Genomic DNA, 14,300 nt, shown 5'->3' with positions numbered 1-14,300 from the left:
GAGTCTGGCAAGACTGGCCTGTACGGGCAGGGGTACCTTTACCTTTACCTTTATATAGAGATATATGTTTATTTTCATAGAACATTGTCTATTTTACAGTGGTTTTTTTAAATAAAAATTATAATATTGTAACCCACCCTGGAACCTTATGGTGAAGGGTGGGTAAGAAATATAATAAATATCATATTTTTCTTGGCTTCCACTGCAAATGTTCTCCTGTGGGGCATCCAGCGTCAAGCAAGGTTTTCCCCATCCTTGGACAAATCCCTGTTTAAAATCCCCAAAAAAACTTTCTTTAAAAAGCAGGAAGTGGAAGTGTTATCAAGGCATTTAGTCCAATAGATGCAAGCATTCAAGCTGTATGATCTCTTCATTCAAAACATAAAAGAAAACAATACTTTTTTATATTTAAAAAAACCCTAAACTCCACCCTGTTGGAGGCGAGTGGAGGAGGTATGAGTACCACATGCCTGCCTGAATAACAGTTTAATAGAGTCTAAAAGTCTCTAGGAGGCGGACAACAATTCTCCATCTTTTTCAAGGACATGACCAGAGAACAAAAAGCGGGAATAGGACTGCGACCACAGAATTCCAAGTAGAAGCTTGAATCTGAATTCCCCTGGAATGAAGAATCCAGCCCTGGAAGAACGAAAGCCTTTGGGAAAAGGTGACCGCCCACCTCTTATGGCAGGAGCTAATCTTGCAAGTCTGTAGAGATGGCGAGAAGGGAAGCTTGTGCAAAGCGAACAAGGGAAGCTTATTCAAAGATAAGGATTCCATTCTCCGTATTACACGCATTTGGTTTGAATGAAATATGGTAAAATGTTGAGCCATTAGTTAAGTCAGGAAGGCTTACATCTTCCTAAGGTTGTCTAGGTGACAACAGAACACAAATGAGAAGAAGGATGCACACAATTTCCTGACGCCCAAACTGGCTGTTGAGCTCTATAGTAACTATGACAAGCAGGTCATATACCCTTTCTAATCTAATACTATTTGAAGGAGGTAAAGAGGTAAGTCTCGCCTCATGTCCTTGTAGTTCATGTGTGGCTTGGCTTATTCTCCGTTGCAATCCAAGCAACTGTTCACTATCGCAAAGTGAAATTTACAATTTCTGCATGGCAGAAATAAGAATGGTCCTTTCCCTAGTAAACAAATTCTCTGTGTACCGATTTTTGGACTTTGTTCTTTCACAGCAGACGGAATCCTGTTGAAACCCCTTGAGGCTGGAACATCTTATAAATATACAATTGATCCAACAGCTTTGAAACGCTGTTGCTCTTCTGCATGACCTTGATTTGGGGCAGGTTTATGGAATTATGAACCTGTGGAAAAGTTCAACTATGTTATTTCCGATATCTTTGTTTTCAGTTGCAGGGTGGATCTGTAGGCTGATTGGCTCTGGAGCTTTTCTGTATCTCTAGAAAGAAACAACTTCTTGGCTTCACAGACAGCAAAGCAATTATAAATTCCTCAGACTCTAATTAAAAACCAGATAGGTTTCCAAAACACTATTAAAGACACACTAGGGGAATAAGGATTTCAATTTATTGTCATGAATATCAAGCTCGTTTCCTTATTAGCTGCAAAGCAGTGAAGAGTAAATGTTCCATAGGCAAAGCATTCTGTTTAACAATGGTAAAAAAAATGTACCTCAACAAGAAAATGGTGTTTTGCAATTTGTGCCTTCTTTCCACTGAAATATATCTACAGTAAATGAATCTGCACTAATGAGAAATATTTCCCATTAGGAGACACTATAATCTGCAATCAAGTGGCAGGCATGTCGCATCTTGTCTAGGTTTATCTTTTTCGCTGTATGTTTTCAAAATCTATGCATATTAATTTTGATTTATGAGCCGAGTTCTTACACTGGATACCTCCTTAAAATTGTTCATTCCATTTGACTGGTAACTATCTAGTTCATTAATGCCCCTCTCCTCCCAAGATAAATCCTGTAAGTCAGACCCGTCCAGCTCCCAAGAGAATGTGATCTACTCCCAGTATAAAAAAAAACTGGCAGTGTGATCTACCTATTGTCATTGAGAATTGACCAGAGTTGTTGAGCTTTTCTTGGGGAGAGAAGAGTTATTAAACTTTTGGGGGAAAATAAGAGTTCTTAAGCTTTTCTGGGGGGAGAACAGAGTTGTTGACCTTTTTTTCGGGAGGACAATATATTTTTAAGGGGGAATAACATACACAGCTCACCTCATTCGCAAAACACCAACAAACAACATTGACTGGTTGAACATTGCTGCTGTAGGTTATGCATGTGCAACTGTCAAATCTTTCCCCCTGAGGAGACACAGATGCCCACCATGTCAACTTATGGAAGTGGGTGGGGAACAGAAGGAACAGCAGCTATGGCAATGGGGAATGCTCTTAAGTTTGCTTGGATCCTAAATCGCATACTCTTGCCTTACTGTGCATGAGCTAGAGACCCCCACATTATCATGCCACATTTTCTTGTTCCTTCAGCAACTCCTGCCTCACTTACAGCTAGTAAGTGAACTGCATCCACCTTGAAATATTCAAGATAATTGCCCCATTTATCTGGTCGCATCCAAAAATGAAAATGAGATGAGTCAAGACCTTCTCATGGTTATGAGGCTCTGCTCCACACTTTAAAGTTCACATCAGATTTATTTATTATTTTAAAATGTTTGTGATCCAGACTTATACTAAGAGCTAATAAAGATAAACAGCCACTGTCTATTACATAATGGTCTGAGGACCTCACTGCCCTTACTCTTCACACATCTGGATGGATTATATAAATGTATATGTTTTAATTTAAGATGGATGTGCTGGTGGTTATTTCATGTGAGCTGAAGTTTTTTGTTATTTTTCCTTTTCCTTTTCCCTTCTTTATTTTTTAATAGCAAATTTAACAAACAAATAAAAATATTTCTTATAGTGCTCACCTTGGGTGGAAACCTCTGGTAAACCAGTAGATTCTACAAACAAATCACTGATGTTAAGGTAAAATTGTTGGCCTGTTTCTAAAAGAATTGTAATTTAAATATGTGCTTTTATAATCAGACAACACATTTGCAATGGATCAGCTAAGTCAGCTTTCAAAAGCAGTTCCTAGTCCTTTAACAATGGACAAAGATTATTTTGTGTGTATGTGTCATAATATTCCAGTCCAGATATTTTAAAGGGATGCTGATAAAATGATGTTCCCTTTGAGGCTCTCATGTCTTAAGTACAATTAAGACGTTACGCAATAACAGGCTATTCTGCAGTTGTCTCATTTTAATAAGGGGAGAGATTTTATTGTTTATAGTCAATTATTAATAGCAGTGGAACTATCCAGAGTAGGTCAACTGGCAATCGCTGCCTCTGATTATTATTTCATCTGGCTACAAACATTCATGCTTGGTTTTTAACTCTCTTAATAAAATTATGTTCGCTGTCCTGGCTAAAATGACCCAGTGCCTCTTCTTTCTTAAGGCTATTGTCTACTGGGGAGCGAAGCCAGCACAGTGATGCCCCTTGGGTTTAAAACACACTGCTTTAAACTAGCTTGTTTTTTTTAGACTGCAGCTTCTCTGCAGCCAATAGAACTTTATTGGAGCCGAGTGAATGGTCAGAGAACATTGTAAAGCATGTTGCAGGGCTGTGGCGTCATTGAAGCTGAGCAGCTGTGGACCTAATCAGTGCCTGGATGGGAGACCACTGGGAGCCCCACATAAGTTGCTCGGAGAGCAAAAGTTCCAAAGAGCAGGGGGGCAAAAAACCCAAAAACAAACCCATGATGAGCTCCCCAACCCCACTAACTGTTTAGTTGAGCTTATTCATTCTTCTAACATCATTACAATGTCCATGTCCTGGCTTTGCTTCAGTATCTGCTGAAGCCAGTGCTGCTGGTGCCAGAGGCAGGAAAACATAGACTGCAACATTTTACAGATGGGAAGCTTGCCTTGTACAGAATGAGACATGGCTCATCTAGCTCAGCAGATCTCCAGGGTTCCCAGGAAAATGCTCAGATGTAACCAGGAACCTACTGCGCCACTGAGCTATAACCCTTACCTAATGGCTATTTCTGCTAGAACTTTCCAAGGAAGGGCAGTATCCGAATACAAAAGACCAGGTAAAACTGTGAACCCCTAGGGGTAATTGTTCGTAGAAGTGGCTTGGATAAAATAGGCTGAATCCAGAAAGTGAATAAGTTGGCAAACTTTATAAGCGGGTAGGCTGAACAAAACTCTAGCTGTAAGATTGCTATAAATAAGAACGTACAGAGTCGTCTGGTTAGCAGTCAGACAGAAGCCTAATCTGCTCTGCTTTGCTAAAAATAAATGAATGTATTACTGCAACTAGAACATACTGGACATTCTTTTATACTCAAGAAACTCAGGCTGAAGGAAACTTCTTTGGCTCCCCCCAGGAGCTCTTAATTAGCTGTCAATTAGCTCAACCACCATGAGTGACTCTTGCAATTGCACCAACTAGCGGCTTTAACACTCTAAGAAGAAATGAACTCTTAGCTTACATTTTGATCCCTTCGCATTGCCATTCCAAAATAATAATAATACTATAATCAAGCAAAATACTAAGTTAGATCCATTCATTTCAATAAGTCCACTCTGAGTAAAACTTAACTGAATATCACTCAATGTTTTCTTCTTCCACCCCCCTTTATTAAAAACAGCTTTTCCGTTTCATTTTCTACCATTATACCCTGCCCTTAAATACAAAACTTTCCCAGGGAGGCTGACAAAATAATAAACATATATATAAACCATTCAAGGCAAATCAATGCACAACAACAACAACAACAACAAGTGAAACAGTAGGATAAAAGCAATAACCTACTATCAGTTGAACAAATCATTACAAAGCCACTTCTAGGCATTGGTAGGGGTATTGTTATGTAGATGAGAGGGGGGAGGAAGCGCCATCACCTCCCCCAGTTCGAAGGGTAGTCCAGTAAAGGATTCTGGGGGGCGTGGCCCTGTCCGAAGCCTATGGAGGTGAGGGCCCAAGGCACGCCCCCGAGCGGTGACCCCGGGGGAAGTCCTAGTTGATGTGCATCTCAGGACTCCCCCTACTGGTGGTTAACCCTTCCCGGTCTTCAAGCAATCAGGCTGAAGCCGGTTAGACGATAGGACCAATGCCTAAGCCAATACCACTCATTACCTGTAATCAATAAAGTTGTGGCCTATTTTTGCCCATTAACCTAAAATACTGTGTTGTGTGATTTGTTTCTGATGGGGGGAGGTGGGAACTCGCCACGCAAGGGAAATGCTAGGGAAAATAAGATGGTTTTTGCCTGGTACTGAAAGGGCGTGGAGGCTGCCAAGCATGTCTCCCCTGGGAGAGCATTCTAGAAGAGGGACACCCACAACTGAAAAATGAATGCAAGAAAAAAAGATTTGCAGTTGCTACTCAGTTAAGCCTGAAGCCAAAAACCTGAGCAGCCAACTGAAGCCAATGTTGTTCTGAAAGGATGCATGTATAGCTGTGATGTAAGTTTTCTGGGCACCTCTTTTGCAGTGACATCTCCATCAAAAGTGTGAGATTCCTAATGATTGTCTGGACGACTTTTCTTTCTCCCCTTGCTTATTGCTGGGCAGGCCTTATCTAAGAGAAAGAGCAGAAAAGTTCACCCAGCGGTTGCTGGTTGTACCTTCTGGGCAAAAGGACTGTTGGTTTGCAGGAGGCGCATTCGAGGCACGTTCCCCTTCTGGTCTGGCTGAAACATAAGGAACCTACTCCAACATCTTTGAACCTCTGGCACTGGCACTGTTCAGAGAAAGAAGGCAAATAAAATATTGACCGTTTTTAAGAGTACATCCCAGAAATTTATTTGTTTTTAATTACATGTTAGGTGTAACATTGTGCAGACATGCCAAATATGTGTTATACAAGTATGCTGGTAGCTCAGGTAGCTGGGATTGGCTGCAGCACCCTGTTGAATGTAAAATAACCAGATTTACTACTATGTATGGGAGGTAAAGGTAAAGGGACCCCTGACCATTAAGTCCAGTCACGGACAACTCTGGAGATGCGGCGCTCATCTCGCTTTACTGCCCAAGGGAGCCGACATTTGTCTGCAGACAGCTTCTGGGTCATCTGGGTCATGACTAAGCCACTTCTAGCGAACCAGAGCAGTGCACAGAAACGCCATTTACCTTCCCGCCGGAGTGGTACCTATTTATCTACTTGCACTTTGACATTCCTTCGAACTGCTAGGTTGGCAGGAGCAGGGAACGAGCAACGGGAGCTCACCCTGTCACTGGGATTCAAACCACCAACCTTCTGATCGGCAAGCCCTAGGCTCTGTGGTTTAGACCACAGCGCCACCCACGTCCCTGTATGGGAGGTGGATGTCCTCAAATCTCAAAACCCTAAGCTTACCATATTTGCACTAAAAGCAGGGAGAGGAGTCTCTGGGTCTCTTTGACCTTTGAGGCTCTCCTTAGGCCATTAAATTTTCCCAAGCCACACCCATCACAGGTTCTGCTCAACTCCTCCCTTAAGTGCTTAACTGTGACAATGCATCTTCCTAGCTTAGATGGAGAGGTCCACTCACTTTTGCCACTTATCCCTAGCATATGGCCCCTGAAAGTTTGCTCATGTGGGAATGTGGCCCTGGGGCCAATATGAGTTTCCCACTCCTGCACTAAAAAAACCCCCCTCAAATGAATTGAGTGATATTAGATTAAGGCCAGGCTAGATGTTTGATGTGGTGAATGTGTACATTTTTAAAGAATGTAAATAGCAGCTCAATCAGCACTGGGGACACGGGGGGGGGGGAGAGTAAGTTTAACCCCTTCCCCCCTGCCATAGTCAATGAAAATTCCCCACCCCACTTGCTATTTTTATCAGGAGGGAAGGATACCAGTGACACCACTGGAGATAAGCTCCTCCAGCTCCAGCGAGAGCAGATTTTAGGTCATGTATTCCTTCATTTACAATCATACAGATATGGGCAAACTATGGGTGGTTGCTCCTCTTCTACTTCCACATATATCTACTTGCAACTGAAGAAGAAGAGTTTGGATTTGATATCCCGCTTTATCACTACCCTAAGGAGTCTCAAAGCGGCTAACAATCTCCTTTCTCTTCCTCCCCCACAACAAACACTTTGTGAGGTGAGTGAGGCTGAGAGACTTCAAAGAAGTGTGACTGGCCCAAGGTCACCCAGCAGCTGCATGTGGAGGAGCGGGGAAGCGAACCCGGTTCACCAGATTACGAGTCCACCGCTCTTAACCACTATACCACACTGGCTCTCCAAAAGACTGTAGTCTTTTGTAGCAAGCCTTCTCAAGGCCAAGCTTGGATCGGGATGCCATCAGGACCACAAGGGAGCGGGCAAAAGATTGAGGCACCACCCATGCCAAGGTAGTGCCCGCCACCACTCCAATTTACTTTTCAAAGGCTATTTGTGCCATTGCTAACCGCATGGTGTCAGCTCCAGTTTGACCCTTATTTATTCAAGTTGGATGCTCCCACCATCACCCTACTGCAAAGAACAACCAGGAGGATAGCAAAATGCCCCCCAGACCACCACTACCATCAACATTTTTGAAATAGCATTGTTTGAGAAAGAAAATAAATAGGCTTTTTTTTAAAAAAAAAATGTTTTTATTTATTTTGATGGTACAGAAGATAAATTTTGAGAAAACAATTGTTACAACAGTAATCAGCAACTAACTTGTCCTGATAAAATTACAGACTTTTATCATGCCGTGTGTTAAAGTTTCATTTGATTACACTAAGAGATCATGCCACATTTTCCCACGAGTGCTGGGTGGGTGCTGGCATTTTTGTCAAGGCAGATTCCAACTCAGCTGCAAAAACAGAAAGTGATTTTTTCCCCCCACTGCAACACTAGTTCTCAAAGGAGGTTCTGAGTCACTGAAGCTTCACCTGTTATTTGCTTGAGAGAATTCTGGTGCAACAAGAATGTGCTTGAAAGACAGATGTTGTCTTCCCTTTCTCAGCTACAGGAGTCGTATTGCTCATTTTATTACTAAATTCTGTCTGGAGATGTGCATCAAGAAATGCTGATGTGATATTCAGCCTCGGTAGAAGACGGCTTTGCAGGGCTTTCTGGAGAGACAAGAATCTAAGCAAGGCTAAACAACCCCCTCTCTCCAGATTGAAGAACGATTGCTTTGTTTTTTGTAACAAAAAGTCAAGTAAGTTGAATTAGAAGTGTGTCTACACCAGACCTCAATATGTTTGGGGCTACTAATCTCATCAGCACCAGCCGACTTGGCCAATGGTCAGAGATGCTGGGAGTTATATTTAAACAACACCTGGGAGGCAGCAGGTTGGTTTACACTTTGTCCTAAAGAAGGGGCATCTTTTGGGGTTTTGTTTTTGGCTTTCAAGTTAATTCACACATTTTTAGATGCATTTCAGCATCAATAAAACTGCTAATTTTTTCACGTCTGAAAAAATAGAGCTTTTCTAGACATCAAGCAACAGTATCAATTGCAAGCATTACTATTGTCATAAATTCAGATTCATTAATAAATCATCAATAAAGACCTGCAGTTCAAAGTGGTTCATGAGATTTTTTTTTAAAAAGGTTCATTTTTAATTATTACTGAGCATACAGTGTGAATTATTTTAGCTTATGTCATGAGCCACTATGAAGGTCTATGGACAAAAGGTGGAATGAAATAAATAAATACTGCATTGGGCATTCTACTCACGTGGAAATGCAACGTGTGAGTTGGGAGAGTGGGGCCAAGTATGCCAAGCATCGTTCCTGTTGTCCTCTGTCAGCTGGAAGATGAATTTCCTCAGTCAGTAGAGCATGAGACTCTTAATCTCAGGGTTGTGCAATCAACCCCCACATTGGACAAAAGATCCCTGTGTTGCACAGGGATGGACTAAATGAACCTCAAGGTCCCTTTCAATTCTACACCTCTATGAGCTTGTTGTATTTGCAGAGGGTTCCAATTGTGAGGGGACCTTCCACAAGTACCATAACCTCTCCACTTTGGAAGTTCATCCTCCAACTTAGGGAGGCTGGTGACAACAGCAGGCAGAGCTTAGCATGCTCATCAATACTTACATGTTGTTTTGACATATGAGTACAATGCCTGAATGCCGACGAAGGTCCATATAATTAAAGCTATGGTTTTCCCAGTAGTGATGTATGGAAGTGAGAGCTGGAGCATAAAGAAGGCTGATCGCCGAAGAATTGATGCTTTTGAATTATGGTGCTGGAGGAGACTCTTGAGAGTCTCATGGACTGCAAGACGATCAAACCTCTCCATTCTTAAGGAAATCAGCCAGGAGTGCTCACTGGAAGGATAGATCCTGAAGCTGAGGCTCCCATACTTTGGTCACCTCATGAGAAGAGAAGACTCCCTGGGAAAGACCCTGATGCTGGGAAAGATGTAGGGCACAAGGAGAAGGGGACGACAGAAGACGAGATGGTTGGACAGTGTTCTTGAAGCTACCAGCATGAGTTTGACCAAACTGTGGGAGGCAGTGGAATCCAGGAGTGCCTGGCATGCTCTGGTCCATGGGGTCACAAAGAGTCGGACATGACTAAACAACTAAACAACAACAAGAACACAATGCCTGAAAGAGACTGTAATGGTTTGCCCAAGGCAACAGAACAAACCTTTTGGCTGAGAGTGCTTTGAACCTTGGGCTTCAGTCCTATGCACAATCACCAGTACTTTTGAGTGGACCTGTATAGGATTGCACTTAATTTAGTAGCATTTACTCTGAGTAGACAGGTATAGGGTTGTATGTTAATACCTGGCCAATATTCTCCTCTTATCTTATCTTTGTGGAGAGTTCAAGACGAGGAGCCAAGTGTTAATCTAAAAATTAGTTGCAAAGCCGAACAATTTCAAAAGGCAATGTTACTGCTTCATTACTAGATGTCAGGGACTGGGCTGAGGAGGAATGGTTGGAGCCCCAACCCCTTTTTCTGAACCTTCCCATGCAAATACTGTACTGTACTGTAAAATACTGTACTGTAAAAAGGATTACAGGAATGTGTTCAGCAATTATTGGTGTGGACAGAAATAGCACTTTATCCTTCAGAGGCCAAGAGAGAAGATTAAGGTGTGAGTCACAGCAGTGGCTGATGCTTTTTTAAAAAATAAAGGGGTGCTCTTACTATTGCAGGTCTCGGCATGGATCGCAATCCAGTTGGCTTGAGATGGATCTGTAATTGCCGTAAGGATCTGACCATCGTTCTTTTGGAAGTGACTGGCATAGATTCCCATAGTCCAAACAAATCCTACAACCTGAAGCAGTGCAGTAAACAACTGTAAAGAGAACTCGATTCTGCTACACCAGAGAACTAGAAATCCTCACTTTATTCTAGAGCAGAGTAGGGACACTTTTTCAGTGTGATAGCTCCATTTCCTTCTGGGCAAGCCTTCAGGGACAAAAGGCCTGTGGTGGGTGTGGGCAGAGTGAGGAATGTATATTTTACCTACAGTAAGTACACTAGGCTAGGTTCTATACAAACACCCTCCTCTCTTTCCTGCGTTAAAGGTAAAGGGACCCCTGACCATTAGGTCCAGTCGTGACCGACTCTGGGGTTGCGGCACTCATCTCGCTTTATTGGCCGAGGGAGCCGGCATTCAGCTTCCGGGTCATGTGGCCAGCATGACTAAGCCGCTTCTGGCGAACCAGAGCAGCGCACGGAAACACCGTTTACCTTCCCGCCAGAGTGGTACCTATTTATCTACTTGCACTTTGACGTGCTTTCGAACTGCTAGGTTGGCAGGAGCAGGGACCGAGCAACAGGAGCTCACCCCATCACAGGGGATTCAAACCGCTGACCTTCTGATCAGCAAGTCCTAGGCTCTGTGGTTTAACCCACAGCGCCACCTGCGTCCCTTTTCCTGCGTTGTTAACTGTTAATTTTGAACGGGCTCCTTCACAGTCCTGTTTCAAGTCTTCCCAGCTTTGGGGAAAACTAAGCTTGGAATCCTAAACAGATGTGCTTGGAAGTAAGCTGCAGTGAAATCAGTGGAATTTCCTCCCGAGAAAATATGTAAGATTTTGTATATTTATTTTAATTTTATTTATTTATTAAATTTATATACCACCCTATACCTGGGGGTCTCAGGGCGGTTCACAGAATAATTTGGCTGTACTGCTTGCCAGGAAAAAAATTCCATTGACTTTTTGGGCCTTGCATACTATGGAACTGGATATATATCTTTTCATGACCTATTCATATTATGTGCATTAAACATAGGGCATCTGAAGCTACAGTTTGCTAGTAGCCGTGATGACTGTATACAGGGTTTCCCAAACTCGGGTCTCCAGCTGTTTTTGGACTACAGTTCCTATCATCCTTGACCACTGGTCCTGCTAGTTAGGGATGATGGGAGTTGTAGTCCAAAACCAGCTGGAAACTCACATTGGGGAAACCCTGCTGTATTCCATCTCCAGTACAGGAACAGATAGGACTCTATATACCAGTTTCTGGGAATTGTTCTGGTGGACTTCCCCATAGGCCTATGATCGGCCACTATGAGAATAGGGTAAGGATGCTACACAAAATGGTCCTTTGTTCTGATCCAGTAGGGTTCTATTTCAAGTCTTACTTACTTACTTACTTATTTTCTAATGCTAGGAAGAAAGTAAGGTAAAGGTAAGGTAAAGGTACCCCTGCCCGTACGGGCCAGTCTTGACAGACTCTAGGGTTGTGCGCCCATCTCACTCAAGAGGCCGGGGGCCAGCGCTGTCCGGAGACACTTCCGGGTCACGTGGCCAGCGTGACATCGCTGCTCTGGCAAGCCAGAGCCGCACATGGAAATGCCGTTTACCTTCCCGCTAGTAAGCGGTCCCTATTTATCTACTTGCACCCGGGGGTGCTTTCGAACTGCTAGGTTGGCAGGCGCTGGGACCGAACAACGGGAGCACACCCTGCCGCGGGGATTCGAACCGCCGACCTTTTGATCGGCAAGCCCTAGGCGCTGAGGCTTTTACCCACAGCGCCACCCGCGTCCCAAAGGAAGAAAGTATCATTTACTAAATAGGTAAATTGGAACAAGCTCCATGCAAAGGCAATAGTTTTTAAGAAACTCTTTGAGGATATTTAACATTTCAGAAGTTATCTCCCATCACACTCATTTGGAAAGCGCCACCCTCCCCCATCCCACCTCCATAAATAAATAAATGTGCCAGTAACGGATTTTGAGCCTGGAGTTACAGAAGATAGATATGGAAATTGAGAGAAGCATCCTTGCCTGAGGTGTGCATACTCATTTGAAAAAACCCAATCACTGTCTCCAAGCCAGCAAGTTTACATGTTGTTGTTGTTTTGAAACCAAAACATGTGAATAGAATGGGATGAGGAACATACACCCCATACTCAATGATGCCTCAATGCTTGAGGTGTAGGTAGGGACCTGTGTTTCTCCAGCCAAACTAGTAACAAACTACAGCAGAAGTGCTTCTGACTTGGAGGTCATCATGTTAATTCACAATCTGAATTAACTCGAGACACAGCTTTGCTGAGTTTGTGGCAAAAAGAAACAAAAGTTTTAGGGAGTAGTCTTGCCCTATGGCTCCCTGAAGGGGTAACCCGAAAGAGAAATACTTTGAGTCAATACTTTGCAGATAACCCCAGTACCTGCAGCAGGCCATACCCTGGAAGTGGTACTGTGTAGCCTGATACCAAGCTGCTGTTAATATCCAAAAACAAGGTCTTAGATGGCCTTGCATCCACACATACACCCATGTGCCTCTCTTCAAACACTGGTAGTGATGGCAGTGGTTGCTAGCCACTGGAGCAGGGGGGCTAGATGTTACAAATTTGCCACCCCCAATTTAGTGCCCAACACTTTCTTGTTGTCCTGGACCCATTGAAATAGTTCCACTGCCTAGTTCCCCTCCTTATGCAGAAGCAACACCTGCAGAAACTAAATGGGGCAGTGTGGAGGCATGTTCTTTCTTCCCACTTCAGTGGAACAAGAGCTGCTTCTCACCTCTGGCAATGCTGTTGGGGAAATGGCTGAAGAGTTGTTGTTTTTAAATTATTCCAGGAAAGCAGATTTGCAAGGGGAGGGAGGGAAGAAAGCAGAGAGAGAGAGAGAGAGAGAGAGAGAGAGAGAGAGAGAGAGAGAGAGAGAGAGAGAAGGGCCTCTGCTCCTTTAAACTAGTTTAAGCAGTTGAAGTTACAGATATGCCTGGGGTTGCTATTGCCTGAAGTGAGAGACAGAGAAATGGCTGAGGAACATGTCAGTCTTGCTGCTCCCAGGCACTTTTCCTGAAACAAAACAAAAGACTCCCTTGCCCCCTTCTTCCCACATACAAGTTTGATGAATCCTTTTGAAAGAACTCCGACAAAGAGGGAGAGAGGGAGGTTGCAGTTCTGAAGCCAGTCCTCCCCACACTGACAGCTCTGCCTCGCATATAATATTACACCTTGAAAGGAAAGATCAAGCATAATTTAGAAAACGTCTCAAGATCAACTGAGCAGGGAAGCGGGGACGAAAAGAGCAGCAATGCACTCACCTCGCTTGTTTGTTCTCTCTGCAATACACAAACACACCTTTTCAGGTTGCTACAATGCACTGTATCCAGGAAAAGCCTCCTCATCTTGTTATTGGGTGGAAGTTCTCAGGGCTTGTCTTTGCCCAGAAGCTCTCCACTCATGGCAAGTGGCTGCGGAGTGGGGAGGGGGGGAGAGAGTCACAACAGCATAACCCGCTGTTGCCTGGCCTTCGTCTCATTCTTCCAGAGCTACCAGAGCCTTCGGTTGAGCTTGGAGGAGGGCTTTGATGTCTGTATGTAGCAAGGAGAGAGAATGCCTCACTGTACAAGGAAACAAAATAAGTGGTTGCTTCCTAAGGGAACAACCCAGGCTTAAAAAATAATAATTCTGCTCCTTATTTATTGCTAAGAGGAACTTGTGAGCAGCAATTAATGCAGTCAAATTATTTGTAAATTAAATAGATTAAATTGTTCAATTTGTAAATTGAATAAATAACTTGCTGTTGAGAGCTCAAGATTTCCCTCTAAGTAGGGATGGAGGAGAAATTTGATGCAGTTGACTTTGAAAGGTGAACCTACCCAATTCACACTTTCCCAAGTAATATGCAAACTGAAATACAAGCATCCTTTGACATTTGCCCTTACGTGAATTTTGCAATGCAGTTCTCAAGCCAAGTAACGTGTACGAAAAATCCATCTGCTACGGTAAAGTGAGCATATGAATGCATATACTGTATTCATAAAAAATGACACACACAAAAGCAATATATTAGGGAAATTGCTCTGCAAACCTGTTTGTCTTAGGCAAAATTGCACACATGGGTGTCTATTAGTAGAAGTTCACTTTAAAATGC

General features: G+C 43.2%; 1 protein-coding gene across 1 annotated transcript in view; it reads right to left on the bottom strand.

The window, feature by feature from the left end:
• LOC114587817 (uncharacterized) overlaps nucleotides 1-13,694 on the bottom strand; it is a 30,780-nt gene extending 17,086 nt beyond the window's left edge. Inside the window, exons 1-3 of the mRNA XM_077921212.1 lie at nucleotides 13,468-13,694; nucleotides 10,106-10,235; nucleotides 5,636-5,751 (exon numbers count right to left, since the gene is read on the bottom strand). Of these exons, the coding sequence (XP_077777338.1) occupies nucleotides 5,636-5,751; nucleotides 10,106-10,235; nucleotides 13,468-13,551 (330 nt within the window). The 5' untranslated portion in view covers nucleotides 13,552-13,694. The remainder of the gene's footprint in view (nucleotides 1-5,635; nucleotides 5,752-10,105; nucleotides 10,236-13,467) is intronic.
• Nucleotides 13,695-14,300: the final 606 nt, after the last annotated feature.

The sequence above is a fragment of the Podarcis muralis genome, chromosome 17 (assembly GCF_964188315.1).
Source record: "Podarcis muralis chromosome 17, rPodMur119.hap1.1, whole genome shotgun sequence".
Taxonomy (NCBI): domain Eukaryota; kingdom Metazoa; phylum Chordata; class Lepidosauria; order Squamata; family Lacertidae; genus Podarcis; species Podarcis muralis.
This window is presented reverse-complemented; position numbering and strand designations above follow the sequence as displayed.